At 42.7% G+C, this 11,280-nt stretch overlaps 1 protein-coding gene across 1 annotated transcript; it reads left to right on the top strand.

Annotated features, from left to right (window-relative positions):
• Window positions 1-271: 271 nt before the first annotated feature.
• Window positions 272-7,959, top strand: imp4 (IMP U3 small nucleolar ribonucleoprotein 4). Its single transcript, XM_068704129.1, has 9 exons — window positions 272-426; window positions 1,082-1,190; window positions 1,280-1,363; window positions 1,476-1,585; window positions 2,401-2,533; window positions 5,052-5,206; window positions 5,302-5,396; window positions 5,503-5,576; window positions 7,603-7,959. The coding sequence occupies exons 1-9, from the start codon at window positions 424-426 to the stop codon at window positions 7,713-7,715; spliced, it is 876 nt and encodes a 291-aa protein (XP_068560230.1). The 5' UTR covers window positions 272-423; the 3' UTR covers window positions 7,716-7,959.
• The last annotated feature ends 3,321 nt before the right edge of the window (window positions 7,960-11,280 follow it).

Here is an 11,280-nt window from a genome sequence, read left to right as displayed (position 1 = left end):
AATAATATTTAGGGTCAACAAGAATAGTATTACTAATATTTGTGTGTTTGTTTGTTTCATTATTCAGTTTTCTTTCTTGTTTTGTTGTTGTTGTCGGATGAGAGAGAGGGTATAGGTCCTTAGTCCACACTCCACACCAGATTAGTGGGCGGCGGTAATGCGCCCGAAAGCTGTTTGCCAACCGCCAGGAAACATAAAAGAAGAAGAAGAAGAAGAAGAAGAAGAAGAAGAAGAAGAAGAAGAAGAAGAAGAAGAAGAAGAAGAAGAAGAAGAAGAAGAAGAAGAAGAAGAAGAAGAAGTCAGTATCGAGCGATTTGGTTGGCTCCTCCTGTCAGCCAATGAAGGACACTCTTGTACGCATGCCCTCTTACCTCCATGTGAGTACTGTTCGCCTGCTGCCCGGTTCCTCTTCAAAGAAACACCATGGTGAGTTTAAAAATGACTAAAAGAAAATATATATATACATATATATATATTAGCATGAGGAGTTTTAAAAGCTTGGTATGAAATGTTTTTTTAGCAGCGTAGCTGTGTATTAATGTGAAGTCACTGGTCACTCATGTGCGCGTGATGTCGCTATTGAATGTAAACATCTGGTCCACATCTTGATAAAGATGTGATTCTGTATCGTGTATTTATAGTTAGTTCGAAAATAGCTCATTTTTGAGTCTTGTACAAAGAAGACCCGATTAATTACACGAGCTAATTGTTATGAAAACTTATACCTCGTAAAACACGACTAATACAGATTGGTCCTGGTTATCCAGAGCTCCACTTGCTTTCGACATTAACTTAAGTCCACTTCACCAAGCAGCAGCTGGTTAAAATCGGTTAAAACTTGAAAAGTGCTCACTTATCATTAAGGAAATGCTCTTATGATGTTTTAAAAACCTTTTTTTACAAGGTGTTTATAACCTCTAACCACAGTGTCATAGTGAAAAGACTGATTAGATTTCAGCTCTGTCACACAAACGCCATTAGTTTCTGAACCAAGCTCACCTTTCCCTGTCCGAATGACATCAGCGTGTTAAGAGGCCACATCGCTCTGCTCAGTCGATCTGGTGTGATGGTGTCATTGCAGCTTCGTCGGGAGGTGAGGCTGAGACGAGAGTACCTGTACAGAAAGGCACAAGAGGACCGGCTCCGAACTATTGAGGAGAAGAAGCAGAAGCTGAAGGGCGCGCTTGAAGGTTGGACGGCGTTATCATTTTTCACCCCGCTGTGTTTTGGTACGACAGCTGGTCAACACAAGCTTGTTTTTCTTTTTCCCCCTCTGCAGAAAACCGTCTCCTTCCGACCGAGGTACGCAAAGATGCTCTGCAGCTGCAGCAGCTACTGGAGTACGATGACGAAGGGGCCGAAGGCGGGTGTTTTTATGTTTTATTATGAACAGCGTCCTGTCTGATATCGTCCCGTTTCTGTTTTTTTGCAACAATCTGTTCGTTCATATTGATATTTGGGTCTTGTCCGCGCAGGTGTCAGCTCCCACATGGACGATGAGTATAAATGGGCCGGAGTTGAAGATCCTAAAGTCATGGTCACCACGTCCAGAGACCCCAGCTCCAGACTCAAAATGTTCTCCAAGGTAAGACCGGTTCGTCTGCAATGAATGGCTCGGTCAGGACAGCAGACGGACCTAGAGGATACACTACTACATTACCGTACATTCTTTTTAAAAGATCTGTTTCTTTTTTAACTAATTATAAATAAAATGGAGACTGTGTTCAATTAGAACAGTACCAATTAATTGCTAGCATGTCTGTAAAAAATAGAGCACAATATGCCATCTGAACACTGTCTACTGCAAACACGCACTAATGGAAAATAAAGTATCAAGTAGTAAAAAGATAACAAATGAATGTCTGTTGTGGTTAAATTGAGCCGTTTTTAAAAACAAAATTACCAAATTACAACTTACTTTATTATCTGTAAATGACAAACCTTAAAATACAGTGTTGCTCCATCTACTCCAGATTGTTTAAATATTTAATTTATTTATTGACAGACCAAAAATGGTAATGAAATGGATAATCAATGATAAAATAATTTCAATCCAACAACAAGGCTAACAATCATATTCTTGTTTGGAGCCCATCTCAGCATGCATTGGGAGGAAGGTCCTTCATTAACACGTTTGGCCAGTTTAAGGCTGCTTACAATCAGCAACAGAATACTTCAACAATCACTCCCCTCCTCTTATCTGGAATTCTTGAAGGAAAATTAGTTTTTTGTCTTGTGTCTCGGTGTAGGACGAATCAAAAGGTCTTGATGAATTGTAGTTTAACAACACCAAACTAGTATAGAAAAAAACTAGAACACGTGGGACTCCAACAGACAAGTTACTGCTTCTTATTTAAAAAAGAAGGGAAAAAAGCACAAACTATGCACATGTTTTTACAGGAGGTAAAGCTGATGTTCCCTGGAGCCCAGCGCATGAACAGAGGAAACCACGAGATCAAAGCGCTGGTGAGAGCCTGCAAAGCCAACAACGTCACAGACCTCGTCATCGTGCATGAAACCAGAGGACAGCCAGGTACGCCCGTGTTTTCCCTCAGTCTTTTATTATTGTTTGTTTTTTCATATTTCTCACATTAAATTGGTCCCTGTGGCGCCGAGCTCCGTTTGCGTAGCAGCGACTATACGTCCTACTGAAACTACAGGAAGCAGCCACTAACAAAACTAAAGTTCTCTCCCAGTTTTCTTCTACACACTCATTCTAAGCAGGTTTTGGATATGTAGTGTGTTCAGGTATACTGAAAAAGTCCCATTGCACAAGTGAAAGAAGCAGTTTAATCATTTTAAAATAGTTTCACTGTTTAATTGAACCCTCCGATGCTTATGATCGTACCAGCGTGATCATTCTAGTAAAGCTAATCTGAATTTCGAGGGAGCACAGCTCTTATATCACATGTTAGAGGTGCTTTAATTTTTAAATTCCACATCAGAATATCCTGCTACTCTCTGAGGTGGTGACCTGTAGTTTGAAGTCATTTGAAATGTTTTCTTTATTATGAAGTTTGACTAGTAGTAAAAGGAAAACAAGGTTGCATGGGATTTTAAACCGAGTGCCGCTGTAATCATTACATTACATTACATTACAGTCATTTAGCAGACGCTTTTATCCAAAGCGACTTACAATAAGTGCATTCAACATTGGTAATCAAAAGAACTACTAGTCACCAGAAGTCATAAGTACATTTCCTTTTCCAAACAAGCATCTAAGAGCATGAAGCAGAGCATAACTCAGAGCCAAAGTACAGTGCAGAAACAAGAAAAACAGTTAGTGCAAAAAAAGTAATACGAATACAATAAGTGCTAAGTGGAAGGCTCAGGGTAGCACTTCCTGAAGAGATGGGTTTTCAGCCTGCGCCGAAAGATGGGCAGCGACTCCGCTGTCCTGACGTCAGTGGGAAGTTCATTCCACCACTGTGGGGCCAGGACAGAAAACAGCACGTTCAAGTGTTTTGGATAGAAAGGGTAGAAGAGAAACCGGTCTGAAGTTCTTGACATCAGAGGGGTCAAGTGATGGTTTCTTCAGAAGGGGGATGACTCTGGCGGCCTTGAAGGCCGTGGGAAAGCATCCTGAAACAAGAGATGTGTTGATGAGGTGGGTGAGGAAAGGAAGGAGTTCAGTCGCAATAGACTGAAGAAGAGGGGAAGGGATCGGGTCAAGGGAGCACATGGTGGGGCGGTTAGACGTAACAAGGTTGAGGACCTCGTTAGGGGAGAGAGGAGCCAGAAAGGGTAAGATGGGGCGTGGAGATGGGAGGGAGAGCTGTGGGGGCAGGATTGGACAGGGAGAGAGGGGCTGAGAGAAGGAGGATCTGATATCGTTTACCTTCTTGTCAAAGAAGTTGGCAAAATCATCAGGGAGAAGGGAGGAAGTAGGAGGAGGGGGTGGGGGTTGGAGGAGTGAAGTGAAAGTTTCAAAGAGTTTTTTAGGATTGGAAGCAGAGGTTAGGATTTTAGAGCGGAAGAACGCAGCTTTAGCAGTAGATAGAGAGGAGGAAAAAGTGGAAAGAAGAGCTTGGAAGTCAAGAAGGTCCTCCGGGAGTTTGCCTTTTCTCCATTTACGCTCAGCCTCTCTTAGGCTCCGTCTATCAGTACGCACTGAGTCCGACAGCCACGGGACAGGTGGAGTTGGGCATGCAGGCCTGGAGGTGAAGGGACAGAGTTTGTCCAAAGAAGAAGTAAGGGTGGAGAGGAGAAGATCAGTAGCCGTACCAGGGGACAGGAGAGAGAAGGATTCAGGGTCAGGGAGAGCAGAGGTGACAGAAGAGGAAAGATCAGCAGGGGAGAGGGAGCGGAGATGACTCCGGGTAGAAACCATGTGGGTAGGTGGAGGAAGTGATGGAGCAGAGGATAGGGAGAAGGAGTAGGACATGAAATAGTGGTCAGAGAGCTGGAGGGGAGTGACAGAGAGGTTAGCAGTAGAACAGTGCCTAGTGAAGATAAGATCCAGCTGGTTGCCGGCCTTGTGGGTAGGAGGAGAAGAAGAGTGGTAAAGGTCAAAGGAGGAGAGGAATGAAAGAAGAGGTTCAAGCTTGTCGGTCTGGATGTTGAAGTCACCGAGCAGGATGAGCGCCGAGCCATCGTCATGGAGGTGCGAGACTAATGTGTCGAGCTCCTCCAGGAACTCACCAAGAGGCCCTGGTGGGCGATACACAACAGCAATGGTGAGCTTGACTGGATAAGTGACAGTAACAGCATGAAATTCGAAAGAGGACGGGGAGAACTGAGGAACAGAGACAACAGAGTATTTCCATTTTGGGGAAATTAGCAGGCCAGTACCACCACCCCGCCTCGCAGCTCTGGGAGTGTGAGAGAAAGAGTACACATCTGACAGAGCTGCGGGTGTGGTGGTGTTTTCTGGTGTGATCCAGGTCTCAGTTAGAGCAAGAAAGTTAAGGGAGAGCAAGGAAGCGTAACCCGAAATGAACTCAGCTTTCGGCACTGCCGACTGGCAGTTCCAGAGCCCCCCCGCCAATCAGAGTATAAAGAGTGAGCATGGAGCGTCTGATTTATTTATTTTAGTGGCTGTGTATTTTCAGACGGCCTGGTGGTGTGCCACTTGCCGTTCGGACCCACGGCTTACTTCACGCTGTACAACGTGGTGATGAGGCACGATGTCCCGGACATAGGCACCATGTCGGAGGCCTACCCCCACCTCGTCTTTCACAACTTCTCCTCACGACTTGGCAGTAGGGTGAGTGAGTGCCGGACCGTGCTTTGTGCACGTTGATATTCTTTGTCACCTTTTTCGTTTTTGGATACAACTAATTGATCATTTTGCTCACGCAGGTTTCAAATATCCTCAAGTATCTGTTTCCAGTGCCGAAGGAGGACAGTAGGCGTGTCGTTACATTCGCCAACCAGGAGGACTTCATCTCTTTCAGGTCAGTGTGAAAGGACTGCCTCGCTGTAAATGCCATAAAGACTTTGCGGTGTTTGAGGTGAACAGCGATGTGAGTAACGGGTATTCTTTATTTTTCTTTATTACAGGCATCACACCTACAAGAAAACAGACCACAAGAACATTGAGCTGACAGAAGTGGGACCCAGGTTTGAGATGAAACGTAAGTATGAATAGATGTTAAGAGATTTTTCAACTTCTATGTTTATATATTAGCCTAGCTTAGCACTAAGACCTGAAGCCGGGGGTAAACTGAGTGGTAACTTATCCAGATACAACATGTACGTTCCCCAGCTTTGCGTGGTTAAAAGGAGCATAGAAACCCTGATGGCATTTCATCGTGTGGTCTGTCCACCAGAGAGCGCTGCTACGTGTATTTACTACTTGTGAAACGTCCCACTGGGTTCATAACTTGGACCAGATATTTAAATGACTAAATATATGGGATCCCTTTAACAAAGTCTTTGTTTTGTTCTCATGTAACAAAACTCTAAAAAAGAAAAGCTTTTTTTCTCGCAGTGCTGATGTTGGTCTCAACACAGCCTTGAGTCTGAACTGGATGGCTCGCCTAGCTTTGTATGAAGGAGTATATTGTGTTTGAAATAAGTGATCCACTCAAAAGCACCTTCCACTGACCAATCAAAGCTCGGCCCGTGGATCTTTAAATCAAATTACACAAATACAAAAAAGTTAAAATCATAATCCAAACTAAAAGCAGCACAGTTGAAATGACAGCTTCATTAATGTGTAAATTAACAGTTATAATTAAAGGTGCAAGCAGCGATGAATGGGCCCTCGCATCCTCCCGCATGTCGGGGGTGCTGGCGGGACTCCGGCCTGAGCGTCCGCGACCGCCGGACAACGCGCCGGCGAGTCCGACGTTTTTTTCCCACGTGGACTGCGTGATGCTGGAAATGATGCTTTGCAAATAGTCCACTGCTTCCTGTATCCGCTGCGTGGCGCTACAGAACCAGTGTTGCTAACTCCTCAGTAAGGAAAGTAGCTATTGGCTGTTCTAAAAGTTGCTAAATGACATCATTGCCTAATTTGCATAAAAAAGTTGCCAAGAGGATTTGGAAAGTTGCCAGATTTAGCGAGAAAGTCATTGTGTAAAAGTCATGTAAATCGGAATCTGTTTGTCAGAAAATGCAGATTTCCTTTCGCCAGCAGGTGGCGCTGTGAGTATTAGTGAAAATTAGCTTGTAGACATCCTCAGGCCATGGGAAGTTTGGGACCGTTTGGAACAAGTCCAGCTGAGTTACATCAGCTTTTTTTCATGGGGAGTCACGTAAAGTAGCCACCCGCTACGCTATGAGTTATTGAACATATTGGCATTGATATATGCTCAGACTTGAAATAGCATCATATGTGATTTTTTGCAGATTGAATAAAGTACCGTGGAGTTATAACAACTTTATTGTTCATGCCGAATGAGGCAAAATGGCTGCCACACCACGTCAAGGTTCTTCCATGAAAACTCACGAATTTGATAATTTTTCATCACAAAGGTCTGAAGAGCATCCTGACCAAATTTGAGGTTGATCCCATTAATTCTGTAGGAGGAGTTTGTTAAATTACAAAGGCTGAAAACTGCGAAAAGTGACAAAAAAGCACAAAATAGCGGGTGTACTGTAGCGCCCCCTAGTGGTTGAATGAAATGAAAATGTCAGGGTATGTTACAGGATGCAATGTGCAATACATATTCCATGTCATACTTTCATATCATATGTTCACTTATGTGTGTCAGCTTCTTGAGCCGTGTGTCGGAGTCATGTCTTAGTCACAGACTGGATGTATTGCCTTGTGTTACTTTTTCTTCAGTCACTTTCATGTACGCTGTGTTAGATTATAAATCATGGAGGGAAACATTTTTACCTCTTTGAATTATGTTTTTACATTTATTTTGTATTTGCCCTCAAGTGTTTTTCTCACCGCTGGGGTTACAGCTGAAAGAATAAGGCTAAACTATTGTCATACGCCATAAGAATACATTAAAGCAACACATTTAAAGCAATACACATGCTAGTATAGTTGTTAGGGATTGTTGAACCAGATAACCAAAAGAAGTCCTGGGTATGTTGATCCCGCTTCGTACTGAAGGCTCCCGTTCTCAGGAAATAGTATTCCTCTGTTCTGTTCCACTTTTCTTCTGGGATGTGTAGAATATTAACATCTGTCCTTTTGCTCAGTGTATATGATCAAACTCGGCACCCTGGAGAACGAGAGCACCGCAGATGTGGAGTGGCGTCACCATGCATACACACACACAGCCAAGAAGAGGAGGTTCCTCAGTGTGCAATAGGAACTAATAAAGCAGAACAGACTGTTGTCAAAAAATGCTTTTTGGACTGTATTTTTTAAAATATCTTCAAATGTGGAGTTTATAAAATGACATGCACGTTTGTTTGTTGCATACCAAATATGATAGAACTATAATTTTTAAAATAAAGGGTTTACCATGGTCAAACTGCATCAAATCCATCACAAGTGAAAGTAGATTTCAACAAAATTAAGCCTTTTTTAATAAAACCATTGATTAACAAAGATCTAATGCATACTGTTCTGTATTAAAACTTTTTTTTTTTTTTTTATAAAATGTGTAATGATCCATGTTGGCTCTATGGTGTTCATACTAAGTTTATACCTATCCATATGTGCAAATATTGACTAAGTGTATGAACAACTGCAGGGGATTGAGCATCCCCCTGTGATTTCATCAGGATTCAGGTGACACAGGTACTTGTTCTTTCTCACCTAGGGAACTGTATGGTTGTTTGGTAATAATAATTCACAAGCAAATATCGAGTTATGTAATTCCCAAAACACTGCACAAATACATAGTTATCTTTAAATCTGTGCCTCGTAGTACTGAAAAAACATACGTCCCTCTAATTCACAACTTGCATGTCGTTATTTGTAAATAAACACAAACGGTTGCAAACCGCTAAGTTGACGATTTGCAAATACATGCAAAAATGTGTGAAGTTTGTGATGCATATGAGGATGTTTTAGTAAAAAATACGACGTGTATTTGTAGTGGAATAAACCTTGGTTTAGGTGAGAATAAGTAACTGGACAGTGCTGCCACTGCCTTTTTTGGCCAGTATGGTCCAGTGTCAGAGATTTAAGAACAATACACTTCACAACCATGTAAGACAAAACCAATGGAGGCTCTTTATTTCACTCCGATTGTTTCATCAGACAGCAGCAGGCTCCTCGTGAACCCAGCAGACTGGCCACACTAACATACAGTGGATATAAAAAGTCTACACACCCCTGTTAAAAGGCCAGGTTTTTGTGATGTAAAAAAATGAGACCAAGATAAATCCTGTCAGAACTTTTTCCACCTTTAATGTGACCTATAACGTGAACAATTCAATTGAAAAACAAACTGAAATCATTTAGGGGGAAAAGTAAAAAACGTGCATAGCCTGGTTGCATAAATATGCACACCCTGACACTAATACTTTGTTGAAGCACCTTTTGATTTTATTACAGCACTCAGTCTTTTTGGGTAGGAGTCTATTAGCATGGCACATCTTGACTTGGCAATATTTGCCCACTCTTCTTTGCAAAAGAGCTCCAAATCTGTCAGATTGCGAGGGCATCTCCTGTGCACAGCCGCTATAGTGTTCACGTTATAGGTCACATTAAAGGTGGAAAAAGTTCTGACAGGATTTATCTTGGTCTCATTTTTTTTACATCATAAAAACCTGACCTTTTAACAGGGGTGTGTAGACTTTTTATATCCACTGTATACCCCCTCCGACAAGTCCATCCCCCGCCAACCAGTAACACCTCTGATGCGCACTCAGTGCGCTGCAAAGTGGCAATCAAACACCCTGATGTGCCTTCAGTAAAAGGCACATCAGATTTCACCCCAAATAGGCACAATTGCTTCACACTAATAGAGCGCGCTGTTTAAACTGAGCTAGACAGGTATCCTCTTATACCCCAGCGATCCCCCGGTTCTATTGATACATTACTGCTGTATTACGATCTATTAAAAGTCTTCACGTAAACCACATATTGAGACATATTAAAATGACTTCTAATCCCGGGTGATCGAGACCTTCCCCCGGGGTCTAGGCTTGTGGCGCTAGTCTAACCTGGTATGCAGCGTAAGCCTGTGAGGGAATTGTTGGTCCAGTAACCGTCAAATCCTCCAGAGTCAGCTCACAATCCAGAGACACTCCATGCTACACTGCTCCACCCCAAAGAGGTCAACGTAGAACTCCATGGCATGGTTCCTCACCTGACTGGTGGTCACCCTGCCTCCTGGAAGCCTAAGGCAGGTCATCTGCTTCCTCTGTGCCACCGATCTCTCCAGGTTGAAGAAGAAAGAGCTCGGGGCGTCCATGTCCTTCAGCTGAAGGAAGTGAGACCTGACAAGAGCTTCACCCTCTCCTGCAGGAAGGAGCTCAACTCGTAGCAGGATCTTGGTCTCGTTGTAGCCCCTCCTCAATATCCCTGATGGTGGCCTCCAGCTCCTGGACTGCTGCCTTGATCTTAGCAGTGGAATGGGAGGTGTACTGCTGGAAGATGGAAAATGCATCTTGAGGCCGTAAAGTGCTGAAAACAGCAGATATTCATGAAAACATCATGAAACTGAAATCAGCTGTCCTGAGCCACTTTTTTGAAGAAAGTCTTTGAAACTATAGTGTCGTTCACACCTGTGTTAATTTGGCAAATGAGAAAAAGGCTCAAAGTGGAGCAACTTTTTCTGTGAAGGTCCTGGAGCCTTGGGAGTGGTGTCTACCCTGTAATGGTAATTTTTTACATAGTATATATATTTCTACTCAGTATATTGTATTCATGCAGAAGTAATTTTGCTCTGAACTTTGTTGAACTTCACCGTGTCTCTGTTGTGCAGAAGAAGGATTCTCCCTCTCTGTTCACATAGATAACTAACTGTGTTGTATGAGAATGTTCCAGCGCCAAGGCCTTTGGGCCGCTGGTTTTGGTTGCTGTTCGTTGTTGTTCCTATCAGTCTGAGATCAAAATGTCTGTAACATCGGCCATCGGCCCCCACCTTTGCTCATTCTGTATAAAGAAAGCTTGTTCACTTTTTTCGAGGTTCTTCCTCACTGAGACTGTACGCATTCTGTTGTGATGATTTAACCTTCTCTGCGCAGAGAATAAATACAAGACAACCTGGTTTTTGGTATTATGTATTTCAGCATTAAAAGACTCAAGCAAAGCGGGTATAGGAATATTTTCCACCACAATAGTTGACAGGCTGGAAAATTTTACCCAGTTTTGGATGGGGCTCTAGACAAATCAAAGATATATGGCAATTAAACTATTGTTGAAGGACTTTTGATTGACAGATATATGGAGGCTTGTCAACCTAAGAGAGAGGGAATATACATTCTGTTCTTACAGTCAAAAATCTCACGCCACCATAGATTATAAGCAAGGATCTGGTGGAGAGTGCCTCATGCTGCTCAATAGGAACCATAGCATTGACCGATCATGCAGCGGTGCAGTTGGTTACTAATAGAGCCAGACAGAGTAAAGACAAATAGATGGAGGTTGAACATATCTCTTCTCCAGGACACTACCCTGTGCTGATTTCCAAAAAATAGAGGGTGACCTAAAGAGGTGGACAGAACTACCTCGAACCATTTTTGTCAGTCAGCTGTATTAAGAGGAGCAGTTTGCAGAAGATAATGCATTTATTTCAATCACTCCCCATCCCAGATATTATCTATAAAACTCTTAATAAAAACATACGTGAATTCATCTGGAACCACCTAGGGTGAGTTTAGAGAAATGATCATTGAATTAAAAGATGGGTGGCCTCCAACTCCCTAATTTAAAATGTTACTATCAGGCAGCACAAATGAGATTTCTGTGATCTTTTT

Source organism: Cebidichthys violaceus, unplaced genomic scaffold (genome assembly GCF_023349555.1).
Source record: "Cebidichthys violaceus isolate CVI_PGR_0920_01 unplaced genomic scaffold, fCebVio1.0.p SCAF_9, whole genome shotgun sequence".
NCBI classification, from domain to species: Eukaryota; Metazoa; Chordata; class Actinopteri; order Perciformes; family Stichaeidae; genus Cebidichthys; species Cebidichthys violaceus.
This window is presented reverse-complemented; position numbering and strand designations above follow the sequence as displayed.